The sequence below is a fragment of the Anser anser genome (genome assembly GCF_964211835.1).
Source record: "Anser anser genome assembly, chromosome: 4".
In the NCBI taxonomy this organism is placed as follows: Eukaryota; Metazoa; Chordata; class Aves; order Anseriformes; family Anatidae; genus Anser; species Anser anser.
In genome coordinates this window covers 72,189,842-72,209,442 of record NC_139724.1, presented here as the reverse complement: position 1 = coordinate 72,209,442, position 19,601 = coordinate 72,189,842, and the positions used below count along the sequence as shown (strand labels likewise).

Below are 19,601 nucleotides of genomic sequence, written 5' to 3'. Positions count from 1 at the left end.
GAATGGCTCACAGGATTTTAATCAACTGCACAGTTTTAAAATTGGCATTTAAATCCCTCTCACATCTGTTGTTTAAAATAGCCAGCAGCGTGTGGGACACATTCACCATGTAATATTCATATGAGTATGTTAATAATAGTATACATTATCGCAGTGAAAAATAAGGTGTGTAAAAGCAGTGCTCATAAAAGTAAGTATTTAGAGGTTTTGGAGAAAGCGCTGTTTAATACTGAAAAAATAAATATTTTCCCCACAGCTAATACTGAGATATATTCTTTGTATTTTGAATGGAGGGCTTAAATGTTCCCATTTGCACCCTCAGTGCACACTGTGGCTTCCACTACCCTCCAAGATCAGGCCTTATGGGGTAACTCGTGTAGAAAGCTAATAAACTGCACCTGCTTTAGCTTCTAAATATCAAAGGTGGTGAAATACTTCTTGGAAAAAAGTTGTTTGTGGATCGTCAAGGCAAGGTCATAGGTGACAGCTAACTCTGGTTAGGTGCTAGCCAGCTCTGGTTCATTCATAACCACTGGGTTCAATTTGCAAACCTAGTCTGTCTTCTCAATGTGTTTGTATGGTCTTTGTGTCTTTGTCACCCATCTGCAAAATAGATTTATTATTGCAGATTCTCTGACACTTTTTCTTTATCTCAGTAAGGCCCTTAAATAGGTCCAAGGTCCAAAGTGTGCCAACAAGGGGTGAGTTGAGTCTCTGTATTGAGTTCTGATTGCTGGGGAGAGCTGCACCCTCACTCTCCAAAATATGCAGTAACTCTGCAGCTAAGCACCCAAAAGCCTTGAATCCCAACTGAAAAAATCCTGCCTTTCACTTGTTTTGTTACGTAGCTGCTGTCTCTCGTTCTTTCTGGTTCTGCTCTGGTCATCATTCTCATACACTACTGGTCCTGCGCTCGGACAGGAATTTTAAAAAAAACAAAAACCAACAACAAAAAAGGCACACAAAAACACAAAGGAATTTAATTCCATCCCACAGGAATGACTGTACTACACTAGTCATTGTTTTGAAGTATGTTTTAGAAATTTGTAATGACAGCATTGCAAATATATAGTTAATTGTGGAGCAACCATTTTTACAATTTGTGTTTTACCCCACATGGAAAGCTATAATTTACTCCTTGTAATTAGGTTAAGTTTAATTTTGGCGAGACACAGGCCCGTATTATCCAGTGTAATATACTGTAATCCTCACGTTAGGTAAGGTGCCAAGTATTCCGTTTGTTTTGGGAGCCAGCAAAATTGCCACTTGTCCGGAGTTGTTCTTGGACAGAATTGTGAAAGTGGTAACATTTTGCTACTTGCTATTATTAGTCTGACAATGACCCAGAGATGTATGGAGCATTCGTTGAACATTATGTAGAAGGTGTATGGCACTTCGCTAATAAAATTATGGATTTGACACTGTATGGGGAGAATGTCAAATAGCTGTCTGCTCATCATCCTCAGGCACCGCACCTACTTTGTATCTTTTATGATCAGACCCCAAAATCACACTTTTTTACCTTTAGATTCTCATCATGCTATAAAATACAGTGTTTAAAGAGACTGTGTGAAAAGCAGAGGTTACACCACTGCCATATTGCTATTACACTGCTGCACGTCAGTTTGCTAATCAAAGATAAATCTAAGTTGAACAACAACAACAAAGTTAATGGAAATTTGTTTTTCCTCTTTTCCCTTTGAAATGCCTTTTCTGTGCTTTCTATCTTAGTAGTTTACCTGTCCTTTATAAAGTTCATTTATCAAGACATTTGAGTATATTGTCATAGATTTGTGGCTGCTGATGGTTGCAATGACATCATTTTTGAAATCCTGTTTATTACACCTGCGGACTGTTTTCTGAAATTGGAGTTCTCTTTACTTCTGAAATCTGAGACAAAGGATTTCTTAACACCATTTTGTGCCTTACTGAATCAAACTAACATCTTAGACACTCCAATGTTTGTGTTCTTTAAAATCTGATTGAAAACTGTCATTTTCCATTGATTTCATAGCACTTTTACCCTATAGAGGTAACGATTATTGAAATCAAAGTTAAAACATAATATGCTGTTCATGGATCTCAATGAGGTGTGAGTTTCTGCCTCAAGCAGACTGACAGGGAACTCACTTTTCCCATTAAAGATGTTATGCAGCAGTTCTCTCTGAGACTTTGCTTCATTAGATAATTGCCGTAATACATAGGATGCTTAATTCTGTTCTGCAAGGGATATTTTTCACTTTCTACCAGAAGACTATGAAATATGCAAGCCCATAAAGAATGTTTAAATAATTTTTGTAATGGTGTTGAAGAAACAGCTGGATCCACATTCCTATCTGTAACATCCAGTATTGCAATTCCCAGTTCATCATGATGGATTGGGTAATTCCACACTAAGGAATTAACTCAGTGTTTGGAAGGGTCAGGATTGTACAATTGATTATTTTTGTTTGATTATGAATGCCATCCAAAAATACTTCTGGTACTCAATCACTGACATGTCTGACTCCTCTTTCCTTCTGACCCCTCTGGAAATTTCTTTCAGCTGGCTATTTTGACCACATGAAAGTTCAGGGAGATTGAACACATATCAGTGATGTTCCTACACATCTGAATGAAGGAAATAATGAACATCGATCAGTGCTCGGAAGGGGGGTGATAGAGATATAACTTTATGTGAGAAACAGCAGCTGCGTAGTGGTTAAAATAGAAAGCCGAGAGCCAGGTCTTATCAGTTTATCCTCGGCTCTGCTGTAATCTTCTTCTTATCATTAACCTTCCATTAGTCCTTTCAGTGGCATGCCTCCCTCCCCCAACCCTAAGCAATTTAGGATTGTTGAAGATGGAATTTTGGCCTATGTTCTTGGGTGGAGTGTTCATACCACCTCGCTTTTGGCACCCACTGTGCGTGGCTGAGGCCCCCTCTGTCATCCCTTTGCAGTCAGGGAGGAGAGGTAGATGTCAACCTGACCTTCTTCTCATTCTCTCTCCTAACTTGGGCACTAGAGTTAGGTTTCTAAAGTAGGGGCTATTTAAAAATTGTAGGTAGCAACGTAAATCATATGACACTACCCAATTTCTATTAACGTTATATAAGTAAGAAATGATTCATTACTATAAATAATTTGAATAAAATTGTTATAAATGCAGATATTTGGTTCATTGGTGTTATAAATGAAACTTTGCTTCTCAACTCTATAAAGGGATGAGAGACCTCCATCATTCGCCTTGCAGGCCAAAATGGGTAGATGGTGAAAAAGAAGTTTCTTGAGGAACCTCAATACATGTGGTATCCACTCCATTCCTGCACCATCCAGACAGAAAACTCTCTAAAAGACAGAAAACTCTCTAAACAGGGACTGTCTTTCGTGCTGTGTGTGAGCAATGTCTAATATAATGGGAACCTGTTTCTAAGAAATCCTTGATGCGTGGTACAATTAAACAAAAAATACTGGAAGATATTCTCAGTTTGTTCAAGGGCTGGAAGAGCAGATTGGTAATTGCTGTCTTTGGTGCTACTATTTCATGCCCCAAAAATGCTGGTGACAAGGCAGAAGCCTAACCACTTGTCTTGTTCCCTGATCTCTTTGCCTTTTCATCCTCACCAGCAGTAGATGGAGAGTGTAACCGCAGACTGGTGCCTGTGGTGCAGAGCTCTGGGGACTGCTGTCTGTGTGTGATGTAGCCTGCTGATAAAAAAAGTAACCTCAACAACAACAACAGAGAAGGAAGAATTGTTTTCTTGCCCCCTGTGGAACGGAGACCTGGATGCAGGCGGGAGGTCTGGAGGAGTCGGCATGGCGGAAGGCCTGTGACTGCCTTTGTAATGTAATTGTGATAATGGTAGGTCAGGGAATTGCAGTGGTTCAGCGAGCAGCTGCAGCCATCTCTCCTTGTGGTTCTTTTTGTGGTTACAGCAGTAGATGGAGCTTCCCTATGTGCAGATGTTCCAGGGCTGAGAATGTGTCTCTGATGACTTTGTGAGCTCCACGGGTAACGATGGACCACAAAGAGCAAGGGAAGAACCCAAACTTCAGGAAGGCTTCTCCCTCCACGGCTTTATGGGAAGTGGCTGGGGAAGAGGGGGGAGAACTAGCTGTAAAGTAGGTGCAGACCTGACCAGATACAGAGGAGACATGGGGACAGAGAAGAGAAGGAGAAAGATGAGCATGGTATGCCCAAATCTCACCCAGGTCTCATCTTCATGGAGTCAGGAGCTTGGAAGATCTCCAAAGTTCCACTGTATAAATATAGCCACTAGGGAGGGTTTGTTTTTGGTTTGTGTTTTTTTGGGGGGAGGAGAGGGGATGTCTTCAAGGACTCCTTTTTCATAATCATCCTTTTCTGTTGAGTATTTTCATTCATCCTGACCATACAGTTATACCATATTAACGGTAACAGTGGAGGAATTGCTACAGTTTGCTTTGGGAACCAGATGAGCCAACTTTGGCAAATGGTTTTGTAAAATCTCTCAGCCATAGGTAGACTATTATGATTTGAAATGTTCCAAAGATTGAGGGTAATACAACCTCTGCTTCTTCTGGGTGATATAGTCTAACAGATGGCCCTCTTGAGAAGCTCACATACATTGAAATGTAAATACTCTCATTCTATATCTTGTTATTTGTGTATTAATCCCTTTATATACGCCTTAAATAGTCCAGTTCTCTGAAGTTCCATCACTCCACCTTGCACATTTACTTCTCTGAGGAAATATGTGATCCTTTTCCAAATCAAAGTTTTTTAACCAAGCATAGGCTATAAACCGCAGCATTCTTTAGTGGTCTGCAACATTACAGACTAGGAGTGTGTCTACATCGCACTCCCAGCAGAGGATTGCTGTATGAAGAAGGAATTGGTGGTAAAAGAGTTAGCTCAGGTGCTGATAGCAGCTTTTGCACAGCAGTGCTGGATTCTCTATGGGCTGCTAAAACTGTCCAGAGAAGCAGAACAGCACACCGCTGTTCTCTTGGAGCTAGATTGGTGTCAACCCATAAAATAAATTGGCTGTGATATGTCTATGCTACCCCAAGTCCACCCTTTTATTCTGCAGAAGGGAGTTATGTCTTCTTTGGTCTTAAAGCACTTGCTCCCAATATTTGTTCACTTGTGTGTTGAGGTGCAGGATTCAGCAATAAACAAAAATGTAGAACTTTGCCATCTACAACTGAGGGATGATGGACCTAGCCCTCATTATTGTGGCTTAAAAATGTGGGACCTAGAAAGGGACAAAAGTTGGGTTTCTTCACTCACTGCCCATGGCTTTAGTCTGTAGACTGCGGTGCTCCTCCTGTGTTTTATGAGGCAAGTGGGCTGACAAGGTTTCTTTTACGAAGCATCGTGCTTATAGAGAGACTCTCAGTACTGGGGCCGAAGTAAAATCCATAACATTTTTTACATGGAAATTCTCATGAAGATAGCCAGAGCTGAAAATACCAAAAAAACCACTAACACAAACCATCCACATATAAATACTCAGGAAATTCTAGTATCAATAGTTCTGGTTATTTCTGGTCCAACTGGAACCAAAGGCAATAGGAGTAAAGTCTTCAGTGCCCGTTACAGAGCCAAATTCTCTGCCAGTAACCTTTTAGGTTTAAAAAAAAAAACAACACAACTAGAGTGTTCCTTGGCTATGTCTTCCTCTGAGTGGATTTCTTCTTTTTCATCTTGAGGGGTTTTGTTTGGCAAGGCCCAAGGAAAGGGGTTTTCTTCAGGAGATTTTTTTTCATCCCTCCAAATATTCCTGATCCCTTTGCTTTCACTGTGCCCTTCCAAATAAATTCTAAACACATTTCCTGCCTTTCCATGGCATCAGCATTGTTAATACAGTGGACGGCACTGTTAATATAGCAGGCAGGTTAAGGAGTGGCAAGCAAGAGATCAAGGGTTGCTGGAGGAGCTATGAAAAGCATTCAGAATGACATCTAAGATTTAAACCAGGTTTATATTAGTGGGATGAATTCATTTGAGTTTTTTTCCCATCTGACTGTGGCATAAAAGAGGGTTCAGAGAGAAGGCTTGCTAAATTATACCTCAGCGATGGGAGGAAATTCAGAATTGCTCAAGATACAAACTTTGCATCTTAATCTTTTTCATGATTTCTAATCAGCCTTGGAATTGATCTATGGATCACCAGTCCCAACAGTCCTAAAGACATAATTCAGGCCTCAGAAAACCATGAAACAGGCTGAATATATCATAAGATCTCAAAAATCAGTGTTTTGTTCCCATTCCTCCAAGTCTTTAGGGTATATTTGTGTAGAGTTCTGCTTTACAATCACAAATGATAAGAACTGTTATTCAATAACACAAAAATAAAGAGAGAGATTCTCAAGCACATGCCTGGATCAAGGTCCTTCAGAACCCCCCCAAATATCACAAGGCTAACAAGACTAGCAATAAAATCCTGGCAGCTGACAGAAGTAGCTTTCAGATGGAAATCATGTGCTAGCCAGTAGGTTGGGATGCATTTCCCTGGCTGCTGGGGGTTAATACCAGCTGAAATTCTAAGTGAAACCTGGAGTGTTAATCCGCATTAAGGAGATCTGGGGAAAGCAAGTGCCTTAATCCCCACAAACCCTGTGATAAAGTTGTTACTGCCTGTCTACATACATACCTCATGGACCATTCATCTGGGCATCGGCTGAACCAGTTGGGATAGCAGAAGACCTGCTAAAACAAGTACAGAGTGATTTTTCCCTTGTGCTTCCCTTTTAAATTCCAGAAATTATTACAGGAAATCCTGAATTTATCGGAGATAAACTGTAGAGACTGACTTTTTCAGATTGTACTTACTTTCTTGTAAGTTTGCCTTCTATCTGCTGCACCATCAGGGCTACAGGAAAACAAGTCCAAACACCTACTGGCCTATTCCCTCCCCTCAGTTTTATGGTTAAGGTCAGCAGAACAAATTCTGATTTAGCCCATGGGAAGGTCCAAGACCCACGTCCGCTGAGGAACTTCAGATTTGCCACTCACTGGACCTCTGCAGCAGCAAAGGACATCGGGGTGCAAGTATGATGTGCAAATATGATGCATCTGGGCAAGCGCGAGAGTTGGCTCTTAAAGCTGGAGTTCAGAGAGGTCCCTTTCATTCATCCATGGGAGAAGGCCTCATTATAATTGTTCAAGCCTGACTGGATTACATCACTTTCCCCCTCATTTCACTCCCTCCTCGCTTGCCTCCCTCCTTTTATTTACACCCCTTGTTCGGCAGCAGCGTGGAGCGGGGGGCTGCCTTAATGATGCATGCTGATCGCTTCATTCCCCGCTGCCCCCCCATCGCCTCCCCCAGTGCTTTGAAGTGTGCTCAGGTCTCAGGCTCCAGTTCAGAGGTCACTTTGTTTATTTATGCAAAGCTGGCTCATCTGTGAAATGGGGCTTTCAAGGCCTCTGACATCAAAGGCTCCAAAGCTGGTCCCATCAAGTCAGAGCAGGGACTGGCCTTGCATTATAACAAATTAAAGCAACTTTGTGAATCATAGAGAAACATTATGGTTAGATTTTTTGCTTCGTAAACTGGGATGTTGTTTTGACTTGGGGATGGATTCTAAGAACCTGGTATTGGCCCGAAAACAAGTCATGCCCGTTTGGCTAAAACACGAAGCCTCCACAGAAAGTCTGTGGGTAAATAAAATTTGATCCTGGCTCGGTAACAGTCTGTGAATATTTCCCATCAGTTTCTCTCAGAGTCGGACTGTTATGCAGAATTTTCCATTTGTTTTAACTTTTAATAGGGAATGGAACGATTCTGCCATGGTAATAAACAGAAACTATACCCCGTTTATATGGCACTCCTTGTCCCTTCGGACCCCCTTTGTTAATTGATGGAGTTACAGACTGAAATCTCTTTCTGGAGAAACCCAGCCTGCTCTGGGACAAGGAGCTGACCAACAGGACACATGGCAGGCAATACGCGTGGAGCGTCGTGCTTTCTGGGGTGTGAAAGGGCAATTTGGCCCATGACGTCAGCACTGATAATCAGGGCCTCGTACGCTCAGACGTGTCAGGTCTCAGGCAAAAACAAGCCAGTGACTGCCCCTTTCACCCCACCCCACACTTCCCAGGCCCACACCAACATCTGACCTGCGGGATCTCAGCCTAGGAGCCAGCTTGGAACAAGATCCCGAAGCAAAAGAGGGGCAGTGATCGCCTCTCTGCAGGTCACGCTGCCGGGATGGCATTTCTGAACAAACAGCTGGTGCCTCTGGATCCATCCTGACCCCATCTCGTATGGCCAGGGAGGTATACAGAGGGGAGAGGGGTTACATAGGTTTGTCCCATGTCCCCGAGTCTTTCACCTGACATCATATGGGAGTCTTCCACTTCAGGGTTTTTGACCAACCAGTGTGCTTTGTAACACCACGGAACCAAGCTGTATGGTGAGGACACCTAAATCATGTACACAGGGTGTGTTTTCCTACCCCCAGATACTCGTGACATAAAATTAGTCAGTGATTATTTTTCAAGGCAGGTTTTCCACTTCGTCTTCCAACTGGCTGCTCTCCTAAGCTTGTGATAGTGTCCAAGAAGTCCAGCACAGGATGACCTTCCAATATAGGTCACAGAAAAGGGAGCTCGTAGGAAACTTCAGCAGCTCATCCTCCTTAGCGCTGCCTCTTGCGGTAATTTGCTGGCAGCAAAGCTGGCAGTGCTGCATAGCTGGTCCCTGCTGCCCTTTGGCTGCAGGCTGATTTTTTTTGTATGTACTTATCACCCTGACCTGGCTGCCTCAGTGGGAGGTGACAAGAGAATGAGTAAGCAATCGGCTTATTAGGTCATTTTTGAATATAGCTAAGACTCCTGTGATTTCTGCTACAAACTCATCGTTTTATATGCCGCTCATACATAGCTGAACGTGGCTCATTTTCTCAGGTGCACTCTCTGTCTAAGAAGAATATTGCCAGGCCAGTTTCGTTTGCAAAGGCTGGGGAGAAATACAAGCAGCAGGCCTTCAGATCAGGTGGTATTAACCAGGTCTTTCAGAACTTGTTGCTCTTCCTCATTGGTATAATTCAGAGCTTGCTTCATCTTGCTTCAGGTTAGGGCTGGACCAGACACCTCTGAACTTTTATGAAATTTTGACAGATGTTTCCCGTGCAGCCACAGTATAACTTTCAATGTGGTCGTAGCAGGTAGAAGTCAAATGTTGGTGATATCTGAATTAAATGGGGTTCTTCCATCCTAAGGGTGTTCCTGGGATACCTATCTCCTGCTGTGCTGTTCCATTTTATATAATAATAAGCTCTTTTTTTGGCTCTCTGCTACTATAGTTCAGAACTTAAAACACTCACCCAAGGTGCAAGGGAGGAGGTTCAAATCCCTCTGAATGCAGCAGAAGAGGGACTTGACCCTGAGTCACTCACATCCCAGGTTAATGCTTTATTGTTATGTTACTGGCCGTTCTCCTGGCTCACTCACACTTTTAAGCTTGGCCTGAGATTCCTGTGCTTCAGGGAATCATCCCTCAGATGAGCTGTGCTGAGTTGCATCCAGTTTGGGGATTTCTTTTCTCAAGGTAGGAGCCCAGCTCGCTGCATCTTGCAGCTGGAACAGAGACATCTGCAGCATCCCCTCACCCAGTGCACGCCTCTGGGTATGGGAAGCAGTAGTTTTGCTCTACACCAGTTTCCATGTTTACAACATTTCCACCACCCCTCCCCGAGACTTCTGCTGTGTTTTGTTGTTAGCGTTACCACATTCCTAACAAACATGAAACTGGTTCCAGTGGATCTAAAACAACATGCCTAAATGCGTGCAGTTACTTATTTAAATCTTGCTCCGCTGCCAAATTATTTATTTCATAGGCTCAGCACAGTGGCATTAGCTATCCTGATCTCTTCCTCCAAAATGATTTTCTCTGGGTTTGGTAGGTTACTCCGCAGGTTTGGGATTTGGCAGGATAACAACCAAAGAGGCATCTTCAAAGGATCAAAAAGAATCAGAGCAATTTTACTCACATCAAAAGCTTGGCAGCGTGTCAAGAGGTGTTGGGGATGCCAGTCAGTCCTTGTGTACAGGCAGGAGGAGCACACATGGGCTGACATACTGTAACATGAGGCAGGAGGCAAGGGAGGCTACACCGCTCTTTGTACATCACCCTGGGTAGGATTAAGATATAATTGACAGAACATCACCACTTAAACGTCTTAGCCGCTTTTAAGATATTCGGCAGCTTTACAATGGGCAGGAATCCTACATCTCCAACCACAGTTTTCCTTTCTTCTCCATTACCCAATGCATTTTTCTAATTGTGCTGAGGGATTTGCTAAGTTCTCTGTCAGAGGGCATCCAGGATTTCGTTTGTAGCCCTACCAATGTTTAAGTGAAAAGTTGTACAAGCACCAGAAGGTAATCAACTCAGTATTTTGACTTAAAGGAGATGATCTGTCATATGCAAGCCATCATATATAATGGGTATATTTGTATTCCCTCCATTTGGTTTGCCAAGGCTGTAAAATTATATTTGCAGAACGCAGCACGTGGGTTACGAGCCTCCTCCGTCAGTCGGGCTGCGGGCCAGCCCCGGCGCAGCCTGCACGGTGCGTTTGCCCTCGCGGCGCTGTGCAGGCGGTGCTGTGTGCTGAGCCTGGCTGCGTTTCACCCTGCTGCCCTGAGACTCGGGCTGGGAACTGGCCTGGGAAATCCTCCGGGCTTCCAGTGACAGACACAGGGCGAGGGAGGTGGGAAGGGCTGGTCGGCCAGGGGGAGCTGCCGGAGCAAGGGCACGGCGTGCTGCTGCCCTGAAAGCTTGCTTTCCCCCTCGAAATGACAGCTGCACATACCTCCGGGGGAACTGCGCCGAAGTCGCTGCAAGAAGGGAAAAATCTGCCAGGGGTGAGAGGGGACAAACCCAGATGGCATTGCAGCCTCTCTGCTTAAGAGACAGCAGCAAACGAGAGTGGAGCATGTGGCGGCACAAAATGCCCCACATTGAAGGGACGGGATGATTTTCCAAAGTAGTGGAAACTGGGGTGAGGATGAGGTTAAATCCATGGTCTTCCCTCACAAAGCCTGCACAGAATTTTACACACTAAACTCTATTTAAGCACAACCCGTCGTCTAAAGCAAATGAAAAGCTCTACTATTTGCACATTTTTCACACACACAGAGACAAAAAAATAATTAAAAAAACCACAAAAACGAAAACAAACACAGAGCTTGTTCCTCTCATTTGCTCGAAACCTTTTTTCTTACTGGTTTTAGGAGCTGAGCGTTTGGAAGGATTCATTACTTAGTTCAGGTATTTCTGCTTCTCGTGATGGGTTTTACACCCTCGCGTAGTTCCTTACCGAGGTAGACTTGTTCCCTGCCTTCACCTGACCTCTTTCTGAAAATCAAGCTGCTCTCACAGGGCTGAAATAAGAGTTTAGGCCTGGCTTCATCTCACACAATTCAGGAACTTCGATGCACTTTAGGAGCTGGCAGCTCTCAACGAAGGACTTCACCTCGCTGTGGGGCTGCCCACCTCGGCCTGCAGTGCACAGGAGCAGCCTCGTTAGGGCCACGTTTTGCTGTGCCATGAACCGTAGCTGCCAGGTGTCCCTCAGGTGGGCTTCCCTCCTGGCGTGTGGCATTCCTAGGAGAGCCGAGCACTTGTACAGTAAAGGTGGGGCTGTTTTGGAGGAGGAAAAGGCTTCTCGTCCTCATTCTGGTGCTGTGGAGGTGTGAAACCATCAGCACCAGCACCACCCGGGGTTGCAGAAAGAGGCTCGGGGCACTCTCCTGCTCCCTCAGCCCTTGTGGAGACCTTTTAGGTGGTCAAAGCACAGCTGAAATTGGATGTGGGGGCTGCTGCAGAGGGGGCTGATGAAGGTAGACATCACCTTTTGATGGCAATGTCTACCTTTTGGTGATGTCTACTTCTGCTAGTGGTATGGGGCACAGAATGGAAACTTTGATGCTGCTCCATGATTGTAGTATAGATAACTAGAGTGATTAGGGACACAGAGATGTGTCATTGATAAAGGTGGATGGGTGGCCTTAATTAAATTAAAAAAAAAAAAAAAGCTTTTATACTCCATATCACTTTGTCCTGCCATAGCTTTGCATTCAGTGTCCCTTGAGGGCTCATTTGACCCCCAGCAGACCTGCTTGCTCTCTGGATTTTGTAGGGAAGCTGAAACGCAAATTATTGGCCCTAATTCCATGTCTTGTGCTCTGTGTGACTGATCGCATAAGTCTTCCCCACCTCCCAGGTTTAATTAGCTGTAATTTTGATTTATACCATTATTTGCATAGAAGGTACGGATCAGCTCCTCCTAGGGAACAGCAACCTGTAAACATAAACAAAGAGGCTTTTGTCAGCTATTAATGGAAACATTGATTAATCTCCCATTGCTTTGGTAGCCTGCCGAAAAGCTTGTAAAGCAGCAACTAAATTGTTCATTAAACTGGCCATGCTGTAAGTGCCAGGACGTGAATGCCAAATGTATGTTGAGTGCCTTTCAGCTGCGTGGTGCCTCCAAAAGGAAATGCAAACTCCTGTTAGCAAACTGCTGCGCTGCTGGAGACCTTCCTAACATCGTTTTCCTTTCCTTTGCAGATGACACCAGCTCAGGAAAGAACAGCCAGGTACCTGAAGGTTCGAATGGAGAATATGAAGATCATTCTGGGAAGCAATGGGGTAAGGAGCAGTGTATATTTTACCTTGTTTCCTGCTTCGGTGCTGTTCAGCCAGCACATTTCTCAGTTGCAGAAGGAAAGGAAAAGGCAGAGCAATTGGAATGAGTTCTCCTTACGGATGCTCAAATAATAAACAGTCTCAGCTGAATGTTGGTGTGAATGGATCCCATCCAAGCGTCCTTCTGCGAAATACAGCCCATCATCTGCTCTAGAGCCCCCTGCCTTATACCCCAGCATGGTTCTCCCTTGAATTTGTTTTTCTGGGCAGTGACTTTCCTTTGCATGTGCAGCTATTACAGCTTTCATAGACTCTCTATAAAAGGTATATTGACTTTTACAGCAATATTTCCAAAAGTCTTCAGTGCCAGCATAACACCGCTCCCACTGAGGGCAAATGGGAGGTCTGACTTCACTTCATCAGAATTAGCATTAGGCCAAAGCTGAGTATTTTTGAAAACTACCCTCTCTTTTAGACACCTGCATGAACTTCTCAAAATCCCGGACTGTTCAAGCATAGGATTTTGATGCTGTTGCAGAGCTTTGGGGAGCTGCTAAAATCTCTCTTGGAACAGGTTGTGAATCACTGCAAGACTCACAGATCCAAAGTTTGGTCCAAGCACTCCTTGAAGGACAATAAGTTATCAGACTGATGCCAAACAGCTTTTGGCCATTACTGACAAGAGTGTGATGTGAGTTTATGACCCCAAGGGATGAAGCATAGCATTTCCATTTTGCTCCCGCAGTTTATCCCTCCTTTGAATTTTATGACATAGAGATGGCTTTCTCCCACGTTCGTGGCAAGTGAGTAACCTCATAGCAATCGTAGGGGTGGAACCTGTCAAGCTGTCACCAGATGAGTCCCCACCATTTGAACTGAAGCCAGTTTCCTTCAGGAGTTGGCAAACAAAGGACGTGGTGTGCTGCAGTGTAGTCTAGTCCAAAGCTAAAGGAGGCAGTGCCATAATAGCCATGAATTACAGATTCATCCGAACCTGAGTTTGCTCTGAGAGAGGAAGGTAACCTCCACTCATTCTGGAAAAGGATAATAACATTTTAGAGCTAAAGAAAGGGTGTCTCAGGTAAACTCCAGGTCAGGAGTGCCCCAGGAGGGATTCATTAGCTAGCAAGAAAAGTTGCCATCTCTCCACCCTTCATTATCTTGGTGGAAATAAGAGTAGATACTGAAAGTCATGGTAGATGTGCTGCTAGGAGAGCTGGTGGATGACAGATCAATACCACAGTGATATTGCAATAAAAGATGTTCATAGAATTCATAGACAAGCATGTCCTCATAGGAGATGGTGTTGTGCCCTGTGCTGTCCTGGCCCAGGTTTTTAAAGTGCTGTCATGAGGGGGGTTCAGTGTGTGTCTGGGGGTCTCAGAAAGAGAATGGGTGACAGAGCAGTTTGTGTTTGCAGAGTCCTGGGCCCTAGAGAAGTGGGAGAGGAGAAGCATGGTGATAGTCCCACTCTGCTTTCCAGCTGCCATCATGGAATGAAATTGCCAGGGAAAGGACCTTCCCCACAAGAGCAGGGAAAGATAGATACACCCATTCCGTGAAAGATCGAGCTCTTATTCAAAAGATTTGAAAGTATTTCAGTACTTAATAATACCATGGATTTTTTTTTGTGTAAGTATCATGAAAGCCTGAAGTGGTATTGACCATCACTATGTGGTGGTAATCACGACGGATCACAGCAGACTACATGTTTTAGTTAACCACTTAAATTTGTATGAGCGATATCTGACAGGAGCCTCTGGGACTAATCCATGCACCTCAAGGTGTCATCTAGGGAGAGGAGACTGCTGAACTCTTTCCCAGGTCTTTGTGCTGACAACCTTCTGCTTCATTTCGTTCTCATTAGCTTGAACCTTCATGGTAAACAGATTTCAGCAAGAAACCCATACACAACACTGTGTCTTTGTCCCCATCCACTTGTGTTTTCCCTTGCTCTTGCGTGTGGCATAATTTATACTGTACAAATGTGTAGTTCATGTTTATGAAGCAAACGCCAAGTGATGTGGAGAACAAGAAACCGAAGTATAAATAACACAGAGGCACTTTGTAATGGCCTTCTCTGGCACTCCAACAAGCAAAACTTCTGTAAATGGCACAGATTTGGGGACAGACATTTACTAGCACCAACTCAAAGGAGACTTTTTCTGTCTCCCTCACAGTGCTGCTTCTCCCTCTTTCTCCTTTGTGCTTGCTGGGTCTATTTTTCTCTTGTGTATGTGTGTGTGTCTCATTCTCCTTTTTTGTTAACTGGCCTTTTTAAACTTGTCCAATTCAGGCTTTTGTCAAGGAAACATTCAGGACTGTGTAAATGGGATCTGGTTTCAGCGTATTGCACACAGCCTGGAGTAGCTTTTGAGAACACATAATCGCTTAACCTTCTCTGAACAGAAGAAGAAAGACAGAAAGAGCCCAAGGAGTTTAGCTTTACCTGTAGCTTGGTGTGTATCTGGGCAACATTGTATGAGGGGTGAATGCAAAGCTTCAGATTCATGGGAGTGATGGTGGGAGAAAAAAAAACAGAAATGTTATAGGGGGAGAAAATATAGAGTTTCTGTTTTGGAGTGCTATTACTGAGAAGGGAGACAATGTCCTTCTGAAATATTGCTGTGGAAGCAGGGAAGAGGGAAGGGAAGGCCTCAGCTTAGAGTCACTCACTTGACTCTTTGCTCCACATGGACTACATAAGGGACTATCCTATTCCAACCAGCTCTTTAGTATGTTAATCCCAGGCCAGGAGTCCTATCCTGCAGGGATCTACCCCTACCTGTGCTTGCAGTCCCTGGTCTCAGAGTAAATTATTGCCATATTAGAGAATAACCATTTAGATCCATTTCCTGGCTGGTTCTTAACCCCTCCTTTGCGCCTTGCAGACATTCACTCTGTTTCTCCACTGACAGCCCCTATCAACACATCTCCCTCGGCTCAGACTTAAACAACAGCACGTCAGTGCTCATAATGTGCAGCCCTGATGGGGTTAATCGTCTCTCTGGGAGGGTGATTGTTTTTGCTGGGCAGGGGCCTCCTCCTGCAGCAGATCCTCAAGGGAATACCCAGCCATGTAGGCCCCGCGGCCTGTGGAGTGGGTTAGTATGTCACACTTGCTGCTCAGCTGTCATGGCAAGGACTCGCAGTGCCGGAGTTGCTCCAGTTCATTAGATTACACATGAAAGCCTCTGCACGGAGAGCAAAGCATTTCTGAGCAAGAGTTTGAAATAACATGAAATGGCTGGGACCCAAAACGACAGCCAAAGGGGGCAAGGGAAGGCTGTGGAGGCAGATGGCTTCTCCTACAGAAAGGGACTTGGAGAGGGCTATGCCAAAGGGTGTCTTCTTCCAAGAGGGAGGGACGTGGATCAAGGCTGCAGGGGGGTGAGACCACCAGGGGTTATGTTCACGGACCTCACAAGGCAACGGCTGCAATTCTCTGGTGTGAGGAGGGGGGAAACTGCAGAACCGCCTCTTTCAATCAAGCAAAACTCCACCATAATGCACATCCCAGAGCTCCTGGCTTGGCCCTGGGCAGCAGGGCTGGCTCTGTGATAGGGAGTCCTCCTGTCCTGTCCTGTAGCAAACTTCCCTGATACCTGAAGCATAACCTTCCCAGCTTGTTTTGGTATGTCACGTGCGACTGAGGCTGTGGATCTGCAATTGCTGTTGGTGAATATCAGTGGCTGATGGGCATAATCCAAACCAATGTGCCACAGAGCAGTCCAGTTGTCAGCTACTTTTTTAATTTCCCAAGCAAATGATCTGGGAGGATTTACCAGGGAGTAGGAAAATGCGGGGTCACCACCCTTTGGGGCTGAAAATTAAGATTATAGTAAGCAAAAAACAGGATTTCAAATCAGTGAGAGAAACCTGTTACGGAGCTGCCAAATGGACTTGGGAGAAACTGGCTTTGTCAAAATAAGAAAGAAGAGAAGTGAATTAGGCAGGAGTATTTTGGAAGCAGAGGGAGAGTGCCTGGTGGCACTCAGAAGAGGTGTTAATCTCAGCAGGAGGCTGTGGTTAGAAGTGCCCCTTTACTGACATTGCATAACTAAGGTAACTTCAGGAAGTTTGTAAATTCTTTTGAAATGTTCTGTACGTGATACTATTAGAGAAGCTTTTGCCTTGCAACAAATCATATACTATTGTTTTAACTGTCTTAAAACCTTTTGTAAAGAACATTTTCTTTCTATTGATTAGTTAGACCAACTCACGACTTTATAGGAAGATCTTCTCCAATATTACTAACACTACCAGGGTGTAAAGATGTCACCTCTTTTCTCCCTGGAATTCTTACATAATCTGAATTAAAGTTAGGTGCAGTTGGGAGTAAAACTTTTGACTTTTTTTAGCTTTTGCCAAATGGGGACCTCATATTTTTCTAGTGTTCATGTGACTGCTGCTAGAAATATTTGTGTTTTCCTTGCTAAATGAAGGTAACTTTATCTTAACATATGATTTTCTCTACCAGCAACTTCATTTTCTCAATTTTGAGGATGGACAGGCGTGGGGGTATCTTCCAATAACAAACTCAAGTTTTGTTTTATTGGATCTTTCCATTTGTTTACTTATTTCTTTGTGCTTTTCAACATGAATGCTTCATAAATTAATGTTGTAGTGAATCTCATACATTTTAGTTCAGATCAAAGTTTAAAAGTCTGGCCCACTTCTAAGACTTTGTTACATTTTGAATAGATGTTCACCCTTCTCAAGTTCCATTAAAGCCAGTGAGAACTTAAGAGCAAAACACATCTTCAGAAAATGAAGCTTCAAGTGACAAGCAAAAGATTGAGACAATGGTCAGCCCAACAGGAATCTGAGTTTTCTCCTTTGGTCTTGGCTAAGGGCTTGCATTTGTGGCATGGAATATGGTAACAATTACAATGTGATTATGGGGCTGCGTTTTGCCTTCAGCTGCACTAGCGTGATTTTGGTATTATTTTGTGAGATGTGACTCACTCAGTTGCCTTATGGACACGGAGGAATTCCAGGGTTGTACTATGCAGAAGGCTAACGTGGTGCTCCTTGCAGTCCACTAGACATTCAACTGCATCTGACCGGAGCGTGCTAAGTAACTTGGTTTGAGCTAGAATATGAGGTACGGTGACACACTGGCATGTATGGTGCTGCCAAGTGCTTCTCAAGCAAATTTGGGCATAGCACCTGGTAGAAGTATTCTCCTTTATACGTCCTTTGCTCACCACAGTCAATTGTCCTTGCCTTTTGCAGCCCAGCCCAGGTTCACGCAGCCTGCCAAGATGAGACGGAGAGTGATCGCCCGTCCCGTTGGCAGCTCCATCCGCCTGAAGTGCGTGGCCAGCGGGAACCCACGGCCTGACATCACGTGGCTGAAGGACAATAAGCCCCTCACGCCCCAGGAGATTGGGGAGAACAAGAAGAAGAAGTGGACGCTGAACCTGAAGAACCTGAAGCCAGAGGATAGTGGGAAATACACCTGCCGAGTGTTTAACAAAGTTGGAGAAATCAATGCAACATACAAAGTTGAAGTAATCCGTAAGTACAGCCTGGGGTGCAAAGGTGGGGAGGGAGCTTTTGGAAAGGGTCTGGCTGAGTAAAGAGTGTGGTTGTGAGGATGCAGTGCTGACAGCTGGATGCAGACATGGGGAAGTGTTAGAAATATCAGCAGAAATCAACAGTGAAATCTTTTTTGAAACTCTAGAATAAACGTAATACCTGAGCAAGACAGAATATTAGTAACACTATTTAGAAGTCTGAAATTAAAAGAAACACTTGGGTAACTGTCATTGTTAAGGATATCCACACGGCCAAAATTCCCAATTCCCCGGTTCAATCCCCTACAGCTGACAGAGTCAATTTAAGGACAAAATGAGAACTTACTGAGAAGGCCCTTCATAGAGAGCCACAGAGGAAAGGTACATTTAGAGAGGAAGGCACATTTAGGATGGCCCAGGCTACTTTCTCAGAGTGGTAGCAGGGTGAAACCAATAACTGAAATATTAGGCTAGGTATCTGTAATAAGAGGCCCACTTCATTAGAGAAGTCTCTGAAGAGAATTAGCATAAATCTTATGACTAGGTCGATTAGCCAAGCAAGGCTTTAGGGCCAGGTTTTTAAAAGCATTTAGACATCTGATAGTTCAGGTGGGTTCAAATGAGATACTAAAAAGAGTTTAAAATCCCACTAGAGTCCTGTATGTATCTTTAGATTCAGTCCTTAGAAGATAAGCTCTGCAGGATTACCCTGCTTTGTGGTGAGGTAGAGTAAATTACTCTTCTTACTGTCTAACTATTCTGAGTTTTGGTCCCTAATTTCCTGTTTCTCCTATTATTACTGAAGATAATTATACTCAAAGCCTACCAAAATCTTCCAAAGAAGAACTCTTATTCTTAAATCATCATGCTTTGTCTGTGACATCGTCATAAGTTGCCATGGAAATGATTATGGAACAGCCAGCTCAAGAAAAAGGAGAAGATGAGCTGAGTGGGGGAAGATTAAATATCCCTCATTAATCCTCCAGAAGGAGTGTGGAGGGCTATTTCCAGCCACATGGAAAGCATGTTGTTTGTCTGTCTGTGCATGAGTTTTAGCATGAGAAAGTTTATCCCAGGGTGAAAGACTATTCTTAAAGGTAAAGATCTGCTCTCTGATAAGTCCCTTCTCTAGAATAACAGGAATTAAAAGCACATGTGGGGAGCTCTGTTGGGCTCTGAAGGCACAAACCTGCTGGACATCTGGATTTGATAAAGATGCAGCTGTGTGGAGACAGTAAAAACATGTGTTTACACTAAAACCAGGAGCAGAGACAGGGAAATGAATCAAGCCCCATCCTAATGGCAGCTGTGGCATTTTCACTTCATCAAAACCAGACAGCACCAGGAACAAACCCCTTTCTGTGTCCTTGTTTATCTTGGTTTTTATCAACTTAAAGATGTATGTAACCTTTGTTTTCATTAGCTTTTGCTGGCTAGGAGTGAAAACAGTAACC

At 43.9% G+C, this 19,601-nt stretch overlaps 1 protein-coding gene across 4 annotated transcripts in view; it reads left to right on the top strand.

The window, feature by feature from the left end:
• The window catches only part of FGFRL1 (fibroblast growth factor receptor like 1), a 173,600-nt gene that overhangs the window by 143,347 nt on the left and 10,652 nt on the right, over window positions 1–19,601 (top strand). For all 4 annotated transcript variants that reach the window (XM_083833809.1, XM_083833808.1, XM_083833810.1 and 1 more), the window contains exons 4-5: window positions 12,548–12,628; window positions 17,864–18,148. In XM_083833809.1, coding sequence (XP_083689935.1) covers window positions 12,548–12,628; window positions 17,864–18,148 — 366 coding nt within the window. The remainder of the gene's footprint in view (window positions 1–12,547; window positions 12,629–17,863; window positions 18,149–19,601) is intronic.